This window comes from Arachis ipaensis, chromosome B02 (genome assembly GCF_000816755.2).
Source record: "Arachis ipaensis cultivar K30076 chromosome B02, Araip1.1, whole genome shotgun sequence".
Lineage (NCBI taxonomy): Eukaryota > Viridiplantae > Streptophyta > Magnoliopsida > Fabales > Fabaceae > Arachis > Arachis ipaensis.
In genome coordinates, this window is record NC_029786.2 from 99,760,324 (window position 1) to 99,779,491 (window position 19,168).

A 19,168-nucleotide genomic window follows, 5' to 3' on the forward strand; every position below is an offset into this window, starting at 1 on the left:
TACTGAAAAACATATGCTTTCCATGTTAACCCAATCAAGAGCCAAGACTTAAGGGAAAAAATAGGTAGACCTGCACCAGTTCCTCCTCTAATTAAGCCCAAACCAGGTAGACCCACAAAGAACAGAAGAAAAGACAAAGATGAAGGAGGCTCTGGTTCCAAGACAAGGATGAAGAGAAAATATAAGCTCATCCGATGCATGTTTTGTGGTGAGGTTGGACACAATAAGAGAACATGCAAACTTAAGAAACAAGTTGATGTTGAAGAAGAAGCAAGGTTAATGCAACTGCAACTTGCAGTTGTTGATCCTAACACAGATGCACCAAATGAACTCTCAAATGATAATGCTCATGTTGCCCCCAATTAACCCTGTTCTAGTGTCTATTTCTCCACCACCATTAAGATCGAATGCAGCCTCACAGATAGTCCTGAACCAACCGGAAGGAATCCCAGCAACCCAAGGAACACAACCGTCACCACCCAGTGAAGTTGTAGTGGTTTGATTAATTACATTTTTTTCATTTTCATATACATAAATATGTGGTTGTCTATTCATGTATTTACTTTATATGTCATGCAGGCTAAGGTGAGAGGAAGACCACCCAAGCTTCAGGTTTCCAAGGGAAAAGGAAAAAGGGCTATCTCTCCCCAGCCTGCTGCAACAACTGCAACAATTCCAATTTCTGTTGGAACAATCAAAGGAACTAGTGCTGCGACAACCAAGAAGATTGCAAGTTTCATGACCTTTGTGCCGACTCCGGGGTTCAAAAGGCCAAGGAAGAAAGATAACGCTATCTGAAGACCATCATCGGAACATATGCTTTTTTTTGTGTATAAGGCTATAGATTAGGAAAGATATCATGGTGTTAAACGCTATCAATCCTCACTGTTTTGTAAAGCCTTTATTTTGGATGCATGTTTTGCCTTGGTATGTAGTGTTTCTGAGGAATCACTTTTAAGAACTTTACTATGTTTTGTGGTGACAAACACAATGCAGTTTTAATTAAAGGAGATTGAATAACATGCTGATCAATATTAGTAGAGGCAGAATTAAGAAAAGAACTAGAATCAGAATTAGAGGAAAACACTTCATATAATTTGAATTCATAGAATGATTTGAAGCATTACAAATTTACAAGTAACTGGCTTTACAATATGAGAATCAGAACACCTAATAGGTGAGGTATCTGCATGAGTAAGAGTACAATTATTACAAGGAGCAGAATTCAATGCACAAGACAAACACTTAGAGTATTTTCTTAGCAAGAGAACACTATTAGGGACAACTAGGTGATCAAAAGCATAAATTCCTCCCCTAGTAGTGCCCTAGAGAAGGAGTTTTCAAGAAACTTGATCACGAACAAGACATTGTTTAGGCCAAAATTCAAAAAAGACATTGTTGTCCTCTGCTATTTGATGGACATGTAGCAAATTAAGCAGTTTAAAGCTATCATTATTCTTTTATCAATCAAAATAGAAAATCCATTGTTTTTAATAGGGGTACATGTACTGATGGTAATCAGTAGCTAAGAGAATGGGGGGTTGAATCTTAGCCCCTTTTTTGCTGTATATTAATTTCTGTTTTTTCAAATAGCTTTAGGAGATATTTCTGCTTTTTGTCTCATAACCAGTCAAGAGACATTTTCTTTTTGTCTCGTAACCAATTAGGAGATATTTTTCAATTTTGTCTCCAGTGCAACAGAAATAGAATAAGAGTAGAAGAGAGAAAGAGAAGCATACCCAGAAGTATCCTGGTTCAGCTGCTAAGTGCAATGCAGCCTACATTCACTCTCCATCACAACATGACAAAATTTCACTATAATCATCAGATTACATACACGAATTCTTCCCTAGGAACTACCCTTTACTATCTGGGACAAATCCAGATTCTATCCCCAAATATGATTTTGACTTGGACACCTACCAAGCTTTTAACTGCAAAGTGCTAACCCAACTTGCAAGGGAATCCCCACAGGATAATGAATCACAACATCAGATGTACAAAGGAACTCTTAAACACCTATGGCTTTTTCTTTAATTTTGCTCACTGCCTTTTTCCTCTCACTGGCTTTTTCTTACAAACCTCACTCTGTTTGCCTTTTTCCATGAGACTCAGATAGACAAAACTAAAGAAAAGAAAACAAAATAAAACCCATTGAAGGAGAAGAACTCTGTTAGCTTAGGGTAGCTATGAGAACTCTGTGCTTTCTCTCCTTGATCTCAACCCTTGGCCGTTCACCCTTATTATAGAAGGGAAAGCTTCCAAGGTTCAAACTGGTTTAACCAAGCCACCAACATCTTCTCCAACACTCAAGCAGTTTTGGTTCGGACAGAGAGAAGAGAAAAGGAAAACCGAAAATCAACATGCATGTACCTCTCTCATCCCTTCTCATCAAGCTTCTTCAATCTAAGCATTTGATCCTGACTTTGCCTCCAAGAAAGAATTCTGACCTTTGATGAACCTCTGATCCTTGACAGCTCCTTCTTTTCTATATTTGCTTCTTCCTCTTAGTAGCTCCAATAGCTACCTTCTCTCTTGGATGAACAAAAATGGAAATGAGCTTTACCACTAAGATCTTCTTCTCTGACCGAGATGGATCTTTCCTATTCTTGGCATGGAAGATCTTGAAGCTTCTTTTGAAAATCTTGCCTTCAGTGGCAAAGATCTAGCCACACCATGCTTTGGATCTTCTTTTTGAAAAGGTCATCATCAACCTAGCCTTTTTCTTCTTCATAGCTTCACTATTTTTCTCTGACAACTTGCTCTTGCTTCTATCTTCTTTTCTGACACATGAAATGACTGAAACAAAGAGAGGAGAGAGAAGATACAAAGATTTTCAATGTACAATTAAATAAAATTGAAATCCTGCTAACAATCCCCAAAAGGTGGAGTAACGTGTTGTGAAGCATTTAATGCAATTAAATCAATTTTAATTTTCTCTTTCAGTTACTAAGGCATGAGCTTAATTTAATTAAAATTTGAATTCCATAACCCATGAAGGTAGGTAACTGAATATGCATGCTCCACTTCCTTTCTTTCTTCTTCCAAATCGGACCAAAGGCTTTGTTGGTCTAACAAGAATTTTGTTTTGGGCTGTGCACACATTTCCTGGCCCAAATAGTTTTGTTATCTTTTTAAATAATTCAGCTACTTAGTATGAAATATTTTTGGACAAAAGCTTATTATTCTTATCACATTGGGAATATGTGACTTTGGCCCAATAACCAAAACCTGCACATTAACAAAATCATCATCCAAACAATTGGAATTAAATATTGAAATAACAATTTTCTAATTAATATTAATAATGTTTGATCATCATAATAATTTCAAGTTTTTCAAACTTATCATGTAGCATTACCTACATATACATGATCAATAGATGATAAGGATCATGAGTTCCTTGTGAGGAAGAGAGGAAATTATTGGGATCAGTGGTAACATGGCGGCTAGCACCCAAATTAGGATACCAAGAAATTTGAGGTGATGCTGAGGAAGATCCCGAACCAGGTTGATATTGTTGGTCAAAGCGATAGAAGCAGTTCAAAGCCTCATGACCATTTTCACCACAAATTTGAGTCCTCGAATTATTCCAAGAAGATCGTTCTCCTCTTTGAAACCGGCCTTTGTGTTCTCTCCTAGCACCACCATCCTTAGCTTGATTCTTAAACCGGTCTAGCATGTCCTCATATTGAAGGAGAAAAGCCTCTGCCTCACTTACTGAGAAAGTTTCCATCCTTGACATCACAACAGTGATGTAGTTACTATATTCCACAGTTAAGCCATCCAAGATAGCTTGTATGTGATCATCATCTTTTAGTTGATATCCAACTGCAAGAAGGGAATCAGCTAACTTACGAATTCGAGCAAGATAATCTGCAATGGAACCAGTTTTCTTGATGGATTTGAGCTATGATTTGAGACTCCAAATCCTAGTCCTTGACGTGGCAGAAAAGTAATTGATAATAGTGAACCAAGCATCAGAAAAATTAGTGCAGTGACCTACCTTGTTCTTGAAGGTAGTGGACATGGATGTTACATGACTTAACACTTCTACTAGTTAGTTAGTATAGTGAGCTTATGTGTATAGTGTTGGTTACAAAACTCATTAGTGAATTAGTTACCTTGTACAAGAGAGAAAAACTAGTTAGCAGTAGAGTAGTTAGTGACTATATATATCAACAGTACTCTTTTGTATAGTCAGTTTTTGCATTCCCATTTTCAAGTAGAATGGTGATTGAGATGTGAATAAGAAACACACTCTCCCTTATCTGAGTTTCGTGAAGTCGCTCTTTCACCTTCTAGAACTTACCACTTTAACATGGTGCAGTGAGCGTGGATGGAAGGGTTGAGAAACTTTAAAAGAAACTTGAATGCAACTTCGATTTCGTCTCCCTGCTGATTCAATTAACCGGCATGCAGTTTCAATTCCTTCTTCTTACAACTTCAATTTCATCTTCTTCTCCTTCTTTCTTTCTTCCTTCTCCCTTAGACTCACACAATAGAGACTGATGAGAGCTACTTTGTTCTGCACAAAACTAGTCCAGACAAATAGTGATCCGATTAGTGAGTTCTAGGGCAAAAATTATACAAATCCATCAGTTCTTGAAATTTTATTTAAAAATTGAATCCAGAGCAAGAAACTTACCACTTTAACATGGTGCAGTGAGCGTGGATGGAAGGGTTGAGAAACTTCGAAAGAAACTTGAATGCAACTTCGATTTCGTCTCCCTGCTGATTCAATTAACCGGTATGTAGTTTTGATTCCTTCTTCTTGCAACTTCAATTTCATCTTCTTCTCCTTCTTTCTTTCTTCTTTGATTTCATCTTCTTCTCCGTTTCTTCTTCTTCTTCCTTCTCCCTTAAACTCACACAATAGAGACTGATGAGAGCTACTTTGTTTTGCACAAAACTAGTCCATACAAATAGTGATCCGATCAGCGAGTTCTAGGGGCAAAAATTCTACAAATCAATCAGTTCTTGAAATTTTCTTTAAAAATTGAATCCAGAGCAAGAAGTTGAAGAAATGGCGTCAGATAACAATCCACCATTCTCTTCTTTAGACATCCAGGCTCTTGCAAGTTTGGTTAACCAGATCAATCTTATGCAATCGAATGCAACAAGAACGCAATCAAATCCTGCATTGGATCCAGTGAGTCCCTATTTTCTGCATCCCGGAGAAAATTCAAGTTCTTCTTTACTTTCGACTCCATTAGAGGAAACAATTACCAAATTTGGGAGAAAGCTATGTGGAGAGCACTTACATCAAAGAATAAACTAGGATTTGTAGATGGATCAATTAAAAAATCTGAAAGAGGAACTGCATTGTTTGAAGCAAGGGAACGATCTAACACATATGTGGTTTCTTTGATTAATCAATCTTTAATCCTTGAGATAGCTAAGAGTGTAGTGTGGATAAATTCTGCTGAGGAATTGTGGAAAGAATTAAATCATAGGTACTGTCATGGAGACATATATAGAATTGCAGAACTAGAGGAAGATCTAGTTGCTACAAAACAAGGAGAGTTAACAATTACTACTTACTATACAAAATTGAAAGAGATTTGGGAAGAATTAGATCATTTGCACCCGATCCCGATCTGCTCAAGATGTTTTGAAAACTGCACCTGTGAATTGAATATATTGAAAGGTTATAAGGAAGATGCAAGTGTTCTAAGACTCTTGCGTGGATTGAATGATCAATATTCTACTGTACGATCTCAAATCATGCTGATGAAACCATTGTCCAAGGTAGACGCAGTTTTTTCTGATCTGCTTCAGCAAGAAAGGCAGTTTAACATGAATGAAATGGTTGAAGGGAAGGCATTGATAACCAATGCAAGAACTGATGGTGGAATTGTTAGAGGAAGGGTTAGAGGCAAAGGAGGTAGGGGAGGCTGAAAGAGCAGAAGATTGATGGTTTAGAGGTTATAGTAAACTCTCGTTGTAAGTATTGTTACTAAACCAAGCAATCAACCTTTCTTACAAACGTTTTGGTTGTCACAAGTAACAAACCCCTAAATAAATTGTTAACCGAAGTATTCAAACCTCGGGTCGTCTTCTCAAGGAACTGCAGGGAAGTATGTTCTTATTATTGGTTATGGAGGTTGTAAAATCGGGGTTGAGAGTGAAGGGTAGATATGACAAATAATTTAAATGGCAATTAAAATAAATAAATACTGTAAAGCAAACTTTTAGCAAGGTAAGAGAAATTGAAAGTCCAACTTAGTTATTCCTCTCAACAATAGTGAAAGTTGAATCTTAATTCCACTTAGTTAACCTTTACTAAAGTAAAGGAAAGTCAAGGGACTAATTAGTTTGACCTTCGAATCCTATTTATTTTCTAAGAAAAAGTTGGGATTACTGAAGTTCAGTTTAATTAGCAAGATGATGATTATCAATTATGTTGAGTTTGATAACTGTTGAGTTACTGATTTCTTAACCAAGACCAAAAAGGGAAAAAGTAAAATTATTGGAATAAAAATATCCTTAGATGGGAAGCAATAATAACTTAAATTAAAGAGAACAATAATAAACTCAAAATACCTCAAATAATCATTAATTCAAATAATAATCTGTAACATGGAATAATTTATAAGCCAATTGGGCAACATCTGTAGATATGAATAAAAGCACTAAAGTAAAAGTAGCATAGAAACATGAATTAAAGTAAATATTAAACCTGGATCGAGAGTCACTCTTAAAAACTAAGAGAAGTCCTAAATCCTAATCCTAAGAGAGAGAGGAGAGAACCTCTCTCAAACTAAATCTAAATCATGGAAAGTGAAAATTGGCGAGCTCCTCTTTGAATGGATGCATTCCCCCACTTTATAGCCTCTAGTCTGTGTGTTCTGTACCCGGATCTGGGCCAAAAGGGCTTCAGAAATCGCTGGGGGCGCATTCTGTAAATTCTAATACGTGGCCTTTGTCACGCGTCCGCGTGGGTCACGCGGTCGCGTCATCTGGAGCTTTTCCTTGCCACGCGGTCGCGTCAGTCACGCGTCCGCGTCGTATGCGTTCTACTTAAGGCGCGCGGTCGCGTCAGTCATGCGGCCGCGCCGCTGCTTCTTTGCTTCTGGCCCGCGATCGCGTCGTCCATGCAATCGCGTGAATACCAGTTTCCTTCAAAGCTCCGTTTTGCTTTCTCCTTCCATTTTTGTGTGTTTTCTTTTCCATCCTTTAAGTCATTCTGCCTTAGAAAATCTGAAACTACTCAACACACTAATCACGGCATCGAATGGAAATAAAGGTAATTAAAATAATTAATTTTAAAGCTTAGGAAACATGTTTTTCACATACATCACATAATAAGGAAGGGAAAGTAAAACCATGCAATTAATATGAATAAGTGGGTGAAGGATTGAATAAATCACTCAAACTAAGCACAAAATAACTCATGAAATATGGGTTTATCAGAGGCCATGGCAATTATCACAAGACTGAAAAAGGTTCAAAACAGTGCAGTTATTGTGGCAAAAATGGCCATCTAGTAGACACATGCTATAAAAAGCATGGATTCCCTCCTCATTTCAAGAATGGTGGTGCCTCTATCAACAATTTGGTTGCTGAAGAAAGTGATGATAACAGCAATCAATCTCAAGAAGCATTTGGCAATTCTGAGCTTGGCTTTACTTTAGAGCAAAAGGAAGCATTATTATCTCTCTTGAATCAGCAAGATGCACAACCGAAGCATAGCATAAATCAAATTGTTGCCACCATACTTCCGTCAAACCAAGGTATCTCTTACATAATGTCAATGTCCATTTTCAGTCAAAAATCTTGGGTTATTGACTCAGGTGCTACAAATCATGTTGCCTATTCAAAGTCATTTTTTCAGTGTCTATATCAAATAAAACTTGTTCTTATTAATATGCCTGATGGTACCTGTAACACCCCAACTTTCGACACGTCATGACTAATGCCAAATGTTCAGGTGTTACTCGTTGTGCGGCCTACTTAGCTCTAGACTCAGATTTTTATAAATTAATTATCAATAAAAGCCTTTATCGGTTTAATCGTGAACAGATTACTACTCGTGGAATAGCGTTTAGTTGCTCGCAAGGTTAGTTTCTTCAGGGTTGTCGTGTAAGAAAACACAAGGCAACAGAAAGTAACATATATAAGCATATATATAATATACACATGAGTTAAGTTCAAGGATACGTGTCATCCATCAAAGCCGAGTATCACACCAAGTTATATGTACAGATACAAAAGAAGGAATCAGTTCCAACCCTCACACGGGTTTCCTAAGCTGGAACCGAACTACTAAGACGTCCTACCCCTCTAAAAGTACTACAAAAGTGAGGAGAAAGTGATACTAAGATCATCAAGCAGGAGCGAAAGATCCACTGCGACTAACTCTGGAGTGATCGGTCCAAAACATGCTCCATATGAAGACTCCGCCGCGCGCCAGATCTTCATAGCTCAGCAGTTAGAACGAAACTCACAGGGCTCCTCTACCGGACCCGTCTGGGGAGGGGGAAAAGAAAGAAAAGAAGGGTGAGAACCTAGAGTTCTCAGTAAGGAAAAAGGGGAACCTAGGGTCTTTATCTCTAAGTTGTCGCGAAACAGAAAAGGAACAAACACAGAGACTCAAGGCACAAACATATTTATAACAAGTAAGTAGCATGAACAAGAAAGAAATGGCAGTAAATAATTCACAAGAAGTTCATATGCGCAAACAAGATGATGCATGCCTGTTCCTAGCGCAGGCCATGAGCTCATGCGTCGGTTGTCTACCCGCAACCCGACGTTACTCAGAGTGAACCCCGAGTATGGTCCCTTTACTGTGTCAATTAGACACCTTGGCATCACGGTTACCCGTGTCAATTAGGTCTCATTATAATAACATTTCAATGTGTATCACAGTAAGGAACAGTGCTATCAATTAGGCGAACATTCCCGCGTTAGCAATCTCAGGCTATCCATTAGGCGGGCACTTTCGCATTAGCAGTTCGGCACAGGGTCCATTCAACATACACTTTTCATAATTTACTTATTCATTTCAATTATCTCTTTCAAACATGGTTTCTCATTTACTTTCTCTTTATCATGCCTCCGCATCACCAACATTGTAAAACATACCTCCGCATCACCGCCTAACTATACATACCTCTACACCACCGTCTAATTATACATACCTCCACATCACCCATTAACCTTAAACCTTCTTGGAGACAACTTACACATTTACATTTAATTAAATTCCTGAACTTTTATAGAAATTCGGACATAGTCTCCTCTAAAATAGCACTAAAACCACCCTTACGGGTTCCCTCAGCTTTAACAACGTTCAAACTTTCCTTAACAATTTATCAAGTAAACATTCTTAATTGGTCATTATACTCTCTTTAATCCCTTTAGTTATTGTAAAAACACGGGTTTAGAAAATACAACTTGGTTCGGGGGCATTCCTACCATAATTGAAATTTGTACAAATCTTTCAAAAATTCTACTATCATTGCAGAAAAAAAACAGCAGCGAATAGTAAATTTGTTAAATTCACTAAAAATCCAATTCTCATCCATTGCCTTTCAAAATTCATGTACTTAAACAAGACTCTTCCAGCTTTCTAGAAAATTAAATTTTAGACTATTACCATGTCACATGTAAAAGTTATGAGGTTAGGAACACAGCCCTGCCTTATACAAATCTGTTTTCAAAATCCAGCAAGCAACTCATACTTTTTGCAACATATCTAATTGGTCAAAAAGAGTTTTGACACGAAATTTAAACTGAATATTTTAGACACATAAATCTTGAGACTGCCGTTGGTTTCAGCCCAATTACTCATCAGAATTATAAATTAAGTGAGTTGGAAGTTGGTGCTTCTGCAGTAAAGAAACAGAATTTTCTGCTGAAACCATCAATCTTCAAAAAATCATTTTTCCCAATCCACTTATCAATTAATTCTAAAATTTTTACGAGATATTAAAAACACATTAAAGTTTCATAGAAAAATAATCTCATAAAAAATTATGATCTGGAATGCTCCCAGAAACTCGTTCATTCTGCTGCCAATTATGCAGACATTACAGAAATTCTGCATAATGCACTTCCAACAACCTCACATGCCAAATCTTATGTTCAAGCCTAAAATTCATCTAAAACCATAGTTTTACCTTTCTTTTGACTAACTAAAGTTCTAGCATGGTCAGCATAGCTCTAAGAGGTTATACTCATTAATTTACCCCTTTTTTTTACAAACACACATTCATAACTCAAATTCACTTTTCTGCATTTTTATCAAACATAATAATTCATATAACCTAACCATCATTCAAACACATACAAGAGCCTCATTTATCATCAATCAAGCATATAACAGTTTATCTCTTCTCATCACAGGTACAGCCACAAGAATAGTAATCTATTTGTCCTAACCCTTACCTCTTTTAAAGTTGGAAATTCTATTTTTACTTCCTTCGGAAATCAGAACCCTAAGCGTATGGAATTGAAGCTTTGGCCTCTCTTTCAAGAACAAATGGCCGACCTCATCTCAAGCAAGGGAAGAGTTCTTGCCTACGGTCACTACTGTTCTAGCAAGAATTGGAATTAGAATGGCAGAGGTGGAATAAAAGGGAAGAACAGAATTTGAATCTGAAGAAGAGGAAGAAGGAGAGTTGCTAGTTCTCACCCAACAAAGAAGCTTCGAAGATTCAGAGTGATGAGAGGTGGGGTGCCTTCCTTCTTGCTGTGGATGGCTTCTTCCTTCCTCTTCAGTTTCGTTTTGCTTCCCTTCTCTGTTCTTCTCCTTCTTTGTGCGTGTTTTGGTTCAAAGAAAATGAGAAGCACTATTAACAAGAGATAGAAGAAAAGGAAGTGGGTGAGGCGGTGCATAAGGCTTCGTGGCTTCTCCTCACCTCAACACAGCATCAATGCATGCTTGAAGAGGTGTGACCATGGTTCCAAATGGCTCAGTTAGCAGTAGAGTAGTTAGTGACTATATATATCAACAGTACTCTTTTGTATAGTCAGTTTTTGCATTCCCATTTTCAAGTAGAATGGTGATTGAGATGTGAATAAGAAACACACTCTCCCTTCTCTGAGTTTCGTGAAGTCGCTCTTTCACCTTCCAGAACTTACCACTTTAACAATGGAAGCCCGAAGCCATGTGGTTAGTACAAGATCATTCTGCCGCCACTCTTTATAGGCTGCAGATTCTTGTGGAGCTTTTGGAGTTTTGGATGCATCTAGATGATGTTCCATGCCCAAAATCTGAATAGTGAGCCATGCAAGATGCTTCCAAGTGATGAAGTTATCATCATCGAGTTTTTCGGTAAGGGGAACAAGCTCAGGTTTGGTTGTGGCTGATGACCCAGAGAGTATCAATGCCAAGAAGCAGGAAAGAAAGAAAGAAAGAAAGAAAGAAAGAAAGAAGAGTATTGAGAAATCAGAATGAATGAGTATTGAATTGTGAGATTCTTGTTTATTCTTAGTTACACAACTGCTATATATACATGGATAGCCTAACTGTAATAACTAACATAACTGATTTTTATAACTCTTAGCTGTCAATAAAAATTGAAATGATTCAGGACAAAATTATCAACTCAATTGGACTGTGAGTTTGAGAGAGAGAGGGAAAGCCCTATATGCACAATTTTGTCTTTTAGGACCAAAAGGACTAATAAATGCATCACTACTTTACAGAAATATGATGACATGCATAAGAGAGTACAATCACAGTTGTCCTAATTTTTACCTATGACATATATTTCTTGATTCATCAATTGGTAGATTGAAACATCAGAGAAAGAGAAATGTATTGGTGAATTAGAAGCCAAAAAATCATTAGCCACATCCTCCATTGATGGTCTAGATTTTGGATCAGAAGAGAGGCATGCCAATGCTAGTGTCATAACAAGCACAACATCTTGCATATCTTTCTCAAGAATTGGGAGAGGAATCCTTGAATCCAATACATCTTTCACCATTAAGTTCTGAGTAGATGGCTTTGACAGACGGGAAATGAATTCTCCTGGATGATGCCCCATCATTGTTTCTAAAGCCACCACTCCAAAACTATATACATCACATTTTGTAGTCACATTTATGGTGTAAGCCAATTCTACATAATGTAACCAAATATTACATAGGTTAGTATGCAAATAACATCAAATTTTACCATTTTTAGAAGCTATATGAAGAGAATTAGAATTAAAATTTACCTGGAGCAATATATCCATAAGTACCAACTAGAATAGTTTGGTTAGATGAATCAGTATCAAGAAGTCTAGCTGTGCCAAAATCTGATACACAAGCATCCAACTCTGAATTCAGCAGTATGTTACTGGTGGTAATGTCGCGATGAACAATAGGAGGAGTACAATGATGATGCATGTAAGCAAGAGCATATGATGTCCCTTTAATGATGTTCACCCTCTTGCTCCAATTCAACTCTTGAGCTTCTATCTCATAGGCCAAGTTACAGAACAAGCTTCCTCTTTCCAAGTATTCATACACCAAAAACATGCATCTGTTATGCAAGCAATAGCCATAAAGCCTAATGATGTTGCGGTGGCGAATCTCTGTCAAGACCTCAACCTCCTTGCAGAAGCTCTTGTAAAAAGATGGATTTTCTGATTCTGTTTTGTGAAGCTTCTTCAATGCAATGGTTTTGCCACTCGGAAGTTCTGCTTTGTAGACACTACCATAAGCACCAGTTCCAATGCAATATCTGATATCAAAGTCCTCTGTAGCTTCAACAATGTCCTCAAATGCAATTTTGCCATCATATTCCCAAATTGAGAACAAGTCTCCATGCTTTGCTGCCTTGCTTTTTAGTCTGCGACGGCGATGCCTGGCAAATAGAACACAAATTCCAATCCCTATGGAGCCAAAAGAAACAAGAATACTGGCCACAATTATCAAAACCAAACCCAAAGTACTTAAACTTTTATCATGACCATTATTAAGGTTTTCTGATTGGCAATTGTGGTAATCTCCATTGAGAAAAGGATTGCACTCTAAATTGTAGAATTGCACAGAATCTATCCCCTCAGATATGTTGCCACTGAGATTGTTGTAACTAAGGTCTAAATGATAAATACCTTTGCCAATTAGAGAAGGAATGCTTCCACTCAAATTGTTAAAGCTGAGATCTACAAATGTAAGGTGAACAAAGAGACCAGATGGGATAACACCAGAAAGTCTATTAGTATTAAGATCCAAAACTCCTAAATGCAACAAATTCTCTATTTCTATGGGGATACTACCATTTATCTTGTTGTTTGCCATAGTGAGCATTATCAGTTCTGTTAGAAGTCCTATACTTGAAGGAATAGAACCAGTGAAGAAATTTGAATCAAGGTGGAGAAACGTCAACCGGTTCGAGTACCCTATTTCCTCAGGAATTGGACCAGCCAGGTTGTTGTCAGTAACATCTAGATATGAAAGATTACCAATTTGAAAAGGAATGCTTCCAATTAACTTGTTTGTGCTGAGATCCACATGACTGATATGAACAAGTATACTAGATGGGATATAACCACTAATTTGATTCCCTGAAAGTCTTATATTATCTAATTGTGTCAGGTTAGATATCCATTTTGGTATAACACCCAAGATTTCATTATATGAAAGATCTAAAACTTTAAGATGAACCAAGTTCTCTAATTCACTGGGGATAGATCCACCTACTTCATTGTTTTTGATAGTCAACACTTCCAACTGGGTTAAAAGTCCTAAACTTGAAGGTATAGAACCATTAATGGAATTTGAACTAAGGTGGAGACTTGTCAAACGGTTCAAGTACCCTATTTGGTGAGGTATTGGACCAACCAAGTTGTTTAAACTAAGGTCTAAGGTTAACAAGTTTGTTAAATTCCCTATTTCTTGAGGGATGAGACCACTAAATCTGTTTTGGGAAAGGTCAAGATTCTCTAACTTGGTGAGATTTGCATATATTGTAGCAGGAAGGTCACCAGTTAGTTGATTGCTAGAAAGGTTCATATAGATGAGATTGGACATATGACTCAAGATTAAAGGAATGGTTCCACTGAACAAGTTTGAACTCAAATCCAATGTGACAAGCCTCTCTAGCCTGCTGAATTCATTAGGAATTTGACCACCAATGTAATTGTAAGAAATATCAAGCACAAGAAGTTGAGTTAGATTTGCCAATGAAGAAGGAGAACCTGGTTCATCTTTAAGCTTGTTATGAGATAGGTTCAGAAACTTCAGCTTGTTGAGACTACTTAGCCCCTTTGGGAATCCATACAACCCCATTTCACTGAGATCAAGGTGGACAAGATTCGAAAAGACAGAAAAATCGATGCCTGTCGACCGGCCCTGTGACGCGAGAGAGCTGTCATTATTCTCCCTTGGAGGAGAAGTAATCTCTGTGATGCTTCCGGCATTGTTGCACTGAATACCAGGCCAGCTGCAACGGTTTGAAATATTGTGTTGGTTACTCCACCAACCACTCAAAATCAAAGCATTTGCTTCTTCATCTAAGTGTGACAATTTGGATACTATTACTTTTCTGTGAGTTCCAGCTTCAGTTATGGGATTTATGGCAAAGAGAAGAAGAACTGGTATCAAAATGGAAGTGGGTATAACCATGGTTTCTGCAACTATAGTGATCAGGGTGTGTCAATCACCATCTTATGTGTAATATGTAATATAATAATATATGAGTCCAAATCTATGTAATTATAAGTTATAATTTTAAGTGTTACATTGTTGAATGAACATGTTTCAAACCTTAAAAGTCAGAATATAGCTAGGTAGAGTATAGCTTCTACGTGGAAATTTGGACAATGATATATGTGACCAGTGCCTGTTCTTGATTTCTTGAATTGTATTTGTATGCACCTTCTGTATCTGGTATACATCGTTGTTCTACAATTCTTTCTACTAGCTACAATGGAATTTGAACAAACATATTTGACCGCTGCTATTGTATTGTTTTTTCAAACGACTAAGTTACTATTTTAGCCTTCAAATGATTTAAGTCTTTGATAAAGTCAAAGTGAAATTTTCATTCACTGAAAACGATCTTAATTTGACAAAATGTATTAAATATATAGAGATATACTTAAGAAAAATTATAGTGATCAAATTTTGATATAATTTTTTTTCAAGTATATTTATAAAAAAAAAAAACAAATCTTTTTATTCTTTATTTAGTAATTTTATTCTAAGTGAATATTTTTTAAGTTTTAAGTATTTTTTATGTGAATGCAAAGTATTAAGAAAAAGAATTAAAAACATGACCTAGAGATCAATTTTTTTTGTATTTTTTATGATGTACTTTTTAAATATTTTTAAAATATTTCTGAAACAAAATTAAATCAAATATATAAATCGTTTGTCATTTATAAAAATAGAGAAAAAATCTTAAACGGTCCCTGTCAATTATCTCGAAAGACAACGAAGTCCTCAATAAAAAAGTACTCTTTTCGGTCTTTGCTCTTTATTTCTGTGAGACAACTTAATTCCTCTGTCAATATTTTTTCTCTGTATCAATAGAATAAACCTATATTGCATGTTGAACTGTTGATTTATTCATTAAAAGTCAACTAGTATTGATAGATTTTTTTGTTCGGAGTCTTCTTGTGTTTTGGCTAATTGTTAGAGTCTTTTACGTTTTTTTAATATTTTTTGTTATCTTTTTTAAATATATTGACTAAATTTATTGTGTAAAATTGATATGTTAAATACTCTCTCAATAAAATCAATTTAATATAAGAAAAAAAAAGAAAATACACAAAGTAAAACATTATATACACACAAGCATGTTAATAATTCCGAGGTCAACAAATATTGCCAATGGTGATGACGTGTCGATGAAGAGTAGTTGGAGACGTGGAGTGGAAGGATTACACATGTGAAAAAGAGCACATGCTATATTGCTATGTCCCTTTGAATTCAATCAGATTATATATGTTGAGTCATCAATTTCATGGATTGAGATTTCATCAAAATTAGATGACACAAGCTGATGTATCTGTTTTGATTTTTGAAGTACATAACTTGTTATGCTAAAATGTTGCCACAACAATTATTATTATGTAGTGGTAATTCTTGTATCTATCATACAAGTACGACTTCCCTTGATGAAATATTTGACTATGAAATTTCCTCACAACCTTGGCTTCAACAATCGCACAATAACATGTAGGGAGACGATATACTCTTCAACCAGCAAGGTAACCTAATGTGGTGCAATTTGCCAAATATGTTGGGATATTAATTTCTTTTTTCTATATTAATTTCTTTTTTTCAAATTCACCCATAATAATGTTGTCAATTGAAAAAGGAGAAATAAGTGGCGTACTAATTGAAAATCTTTTTTTACAAGAGAAGTTTATAGCAATTAAATTATAGTTCAATCTAATAAATCTCATTATTTTGAAAACTAATCCCTTCAAAAACGACCATAAAAAGGCTTTAACGTATGCTATTCATTAAGTTTATAGCAATCAAATTTCCGAGAAATGAAGGAATTCACATAAATTCGATGCTTGCCTAGTTCAAATTCCTTCACAGCAGAAGGAAACATTGTTCAAAACATTGTTCTTCCTCCAATGACAAATTAACATGACTCCATAGCCATTGACACATAGAAGGGAACGAGTCGGGTCAGTGAAGGGAAAGAATTCTCTATTCATTTCCAGCGGCATCACCAACAATCATTTTCTTGGTGATGATTATAATCATATTTTCAAAATAACAATACTCAGAGACCACAATTTAAAAAGGAACTGAATAAAGCAGGCGAAGTGCATATTAATCAGAACAAAATCCATCATCAAAACTATTACCACGAGAACAAAGTTGTATCACAAATTTTCATGTGTTCCAAAAATTCCAAGACATAATATGGTACCAAAGAACTAGGTCTGCTTATCCAAAAAAAAGTACATTGAGGATAGAACCTGACACTATCACTGAACAACTCACTCTAAGCCACAAGAGTGCTAGCGGTTGTTGATTCACTGCAAAAGCAGATAACATAACCAGTGTTAGAACGTCGGAACATCGCGATGTACACAAACAAGAAACAAAAATGAGCCAGACGCCCCAAAGTAATAGCATCTTTAAGGCGTCAATCTCATTATTAGAACACCCATCCAAATTCTGTGGAATTGATACCAAGTCACTATAAACGACTTCTGGTCAACATCTGCATACTAATTATAGAGATTCACATGAAGCAAAATGCCAGCAAGAAGCAGTATAGTGCATTTTAACTAATCCAAAATAATTCAAAAATCCATAGACTTTCATAAACAAAATATTTATCCAGAAGAAGATCACAAAGAATGGTTCCATTATGTTGTCAACCTAATCCTATCAACATGTATACACTGAATTCAATTGTTTTATGAACATCAATTTGACAGTGAATAAATAAATAAATAAGAGCAAGAAGTTGAACAAACAGCACAATTAAAATATGAACCACACAAAACCCAAGTCAGGGAACCACAAGGATTTTAAAAAATGGAAGTACTCATGAAATGCATCATCCCGGTGCATCAAAATAAAAGTTCATGCACATTAAGAAACCGTTGTGATTTAAAGAAAATGCATATTTGATACTTACTATTTCCATACGGGTGGAAGCTTCTTGGTCTTCTTGTAGTAACGTGCAAGGCGGTGGATCCTGCTCTCTACCAAAATCAACCTGAATTTAGAGTCCTTGTCCTTCCTATTCCTCTCCAAGTGCTTCCTGATTGAGACGGCCTTCTTGATCAAGTGGTATAGATCTTCAGGTATTTCAGGAGCAAGACCTATTGAAAAAAAAAAAAACACAACACAAGAAACATTGTAAATACATTTCGCATATCAACTTAAAAAGCAAATTTATAAGAACAAGTAACAATGCATAAGGCGTACCATGGGCCTTCAATATACGCAAAATCTTGCTTCCGGTGACACTCTTCACCTGAGCAATTCCGTGAGAATCACGAAGAATAACACCAATTTGTGATGGAGTCAGACCTTTCTTGGCAAACTTGCAGATATTCTCCTCAACCTGAAAATTCCAAAATAAAGACTTGAAAAAAAATGCCACATATCTTAAAACCTGCATTTTCAAATATTAACATAACAAAAAAACTAAGCCGTGTACCACTGTAGGGTCAAATACATGGATCAAATAATGCCATAAAGCCCTAACATGGATCATATCTAAATTTGAAACATTTATATATTAAAAGAAAAATTAGAATTTGAATCATTAGTTCAAAACTCATGATCCATAAAACTAAGCCTGAGGGGTATACAACCAAAGTTGACACTAAATGCATTTGACACATGCTGGAGCCAATTCTATTTTGCATAACAAAATATTCAATCCAAACCTAATTTAACAACAATGGCTGGATACATATATAACTACGAACAATGTGTAGACATGTATACACAGTTACCCAAAGTAAAATACTAACAAACGAACCTCACATTACCAAAAACATACGCCAAAAAATAAAAAAAAACAATTATAAATCTCTAAGCTAAAAAAATCACAATTTTCCATCATACAAAGAGAACCCTAAAAAATAAAAAACGAAAGGCAGAATATGCAAGAAGGTAGGGTTAAGATTTCTGACATCCTGAGATGAGATCTTGAGCCAGCTGGGTGGAGTCCTCTTGTAAGGAAGAGCTGAACTGGAAATACCCTTACTGATATACACAATCCACGAACAAACACGTCAAAAAAATTTCAGTTTGTCCAAAAAAAATAACATTAGGAAATAAAAAATTAAAATGGTTGAAGAGAATCTGTGGCGCGAGAATGAAGAAGAGAAAGAAGCATACCCGCGACTGTGCATACGCCCCATGGTGGCTGGTGGAAGGAAGAGAACTCTTTACTCTCTCTGGGTGCTCTCAGCGACTGCGCCAAACTGAAGAAGATGGCGGAGAAGACAGAACCCTGAATTATATTGAGGATTATGCTAGGGCATACCCGCTGGGTTATTTATTGGGCCTTCATGGGCTTTTAAACATGGGCTTCGTTTCTGTATTATCCTCAAATTATCATTCCTAAACCCATGCTTTAATCGGCTTCACTCTCGTTTTAGTTTTAGGCTAAAAGCGTAAAAAACAAATTTACTATCTTGTATCTTAAAAGTATAGGTTAAATATACCATAAAAAAATAATTTATAAAATTTATTGTAAAAAAAAGCGATGCTAGGGCATGGGTTATTTATT

The 19,168-nt window shown here is 36.2% G+C and overlaps 2 protein-coding genes and 1 long non-coding RNA gene across 4 annotated transcripts; all 3 read right to left on the minus strand.

Moving 5' to 3' along the window:
* On the minus strand, nucleotides 8,170–10,913 carry LOC110269043. Of its 2 annotated transcripts, XR_002357992.1 has the most exons (3): nucleotides 10,640–10,913; nucleotides 10,393–10,533; nucleotides 8,170–8,472 (listed from the first exon to the last, which is right to left on the minus strand). It is a non-coding gene; the product is annotated as an uncharacterized LOC110269043 (long non-coding RNA). The 2 variants fall into 2 exon arrangements; XR_002357991.1 differs by having other exon boundaries at nucleotides 10,393–10,913.
* Nucleotides 11,388–14,855, minus strand: LOC107627818 (probable leucine-rich repeat receptor-like protein kinase At1g35710). Its single transcript, XM_016330638.2, has 2 exons — nucleotides 12,174–14,855; nucleotides 11,388–12,073 (listed from the first exon to the last, which is right to left on the minus strand). Exons 1-2 carry the CDS (start codon nucleotides 14,566–14,568, stop codon nucleotides 11,697–11,699), a joined length of 2,772 nt encoding a protein of 923 aa, XP_016186124.1. The 5' UTR covers nucleotides 14,569–14,855; the 3' UTR covers nucleotides 11,388–11,696.
* LOC107625952 (40S ribosomal protein S13) lies at nucleotides 16,714–18,934 on the minus strand. The gene is made up of 5 exons (XM_016328698.2): nucleotides 18,775–18,934; nucleotides 18,567–18,639; nucleotides 17,851–17,989; nucleotides 17,558–17,744; nucleotides 16,714–16,946 (listed from the first exon to the last, which is right to left on the minus strand). The coding sequence occupies exons 1-5, from the start codon at nucleotides 18,795–18,797 to the stop codon at nucleotides 16,913–16,915; spliced, it is 456 nt and encodes a 151-aa protein (XP_016184184.1). The 5' UTR covers nucleotides 18,798–18,934; the 3' UTR covers nucleotides 16,714–16,912.

Coding starts and splice junctions, on each gene's coding strand:
- LOC107627818 (XM_016330638.2), bottom strand. CDS start 14,568: ATGGTTATACCCACTTCCATTTTGATACCAGTTCTTCTTCTCTTTGCC. Junction 12,074..12,173: donor TTATGGATATATTGCTCCAG/GTAAATTTTAAT, acceptor TACATTATGTAG/AATTGGCTTACACCATAAAT.
- LOC107625952 (XM_016328698.2), bottom strand. CDS start 18,797: ATGGGGCGTATGCACAGTCGCGG. Junction 18,640..18,774: donor GGGCGTATGCACAGTCGCGG/GTATGCTTCTTT, acceptor TGTGTATATCAG/TAAGGGTATTTCCAGTTCAG. Junction 17,745..17,850: donor GCGTATATTGAAGGCCCATG/GTACGCCTTATG, acceptor TTTTTTCAATAG/GTCTTGCTCCTGAAATACCT.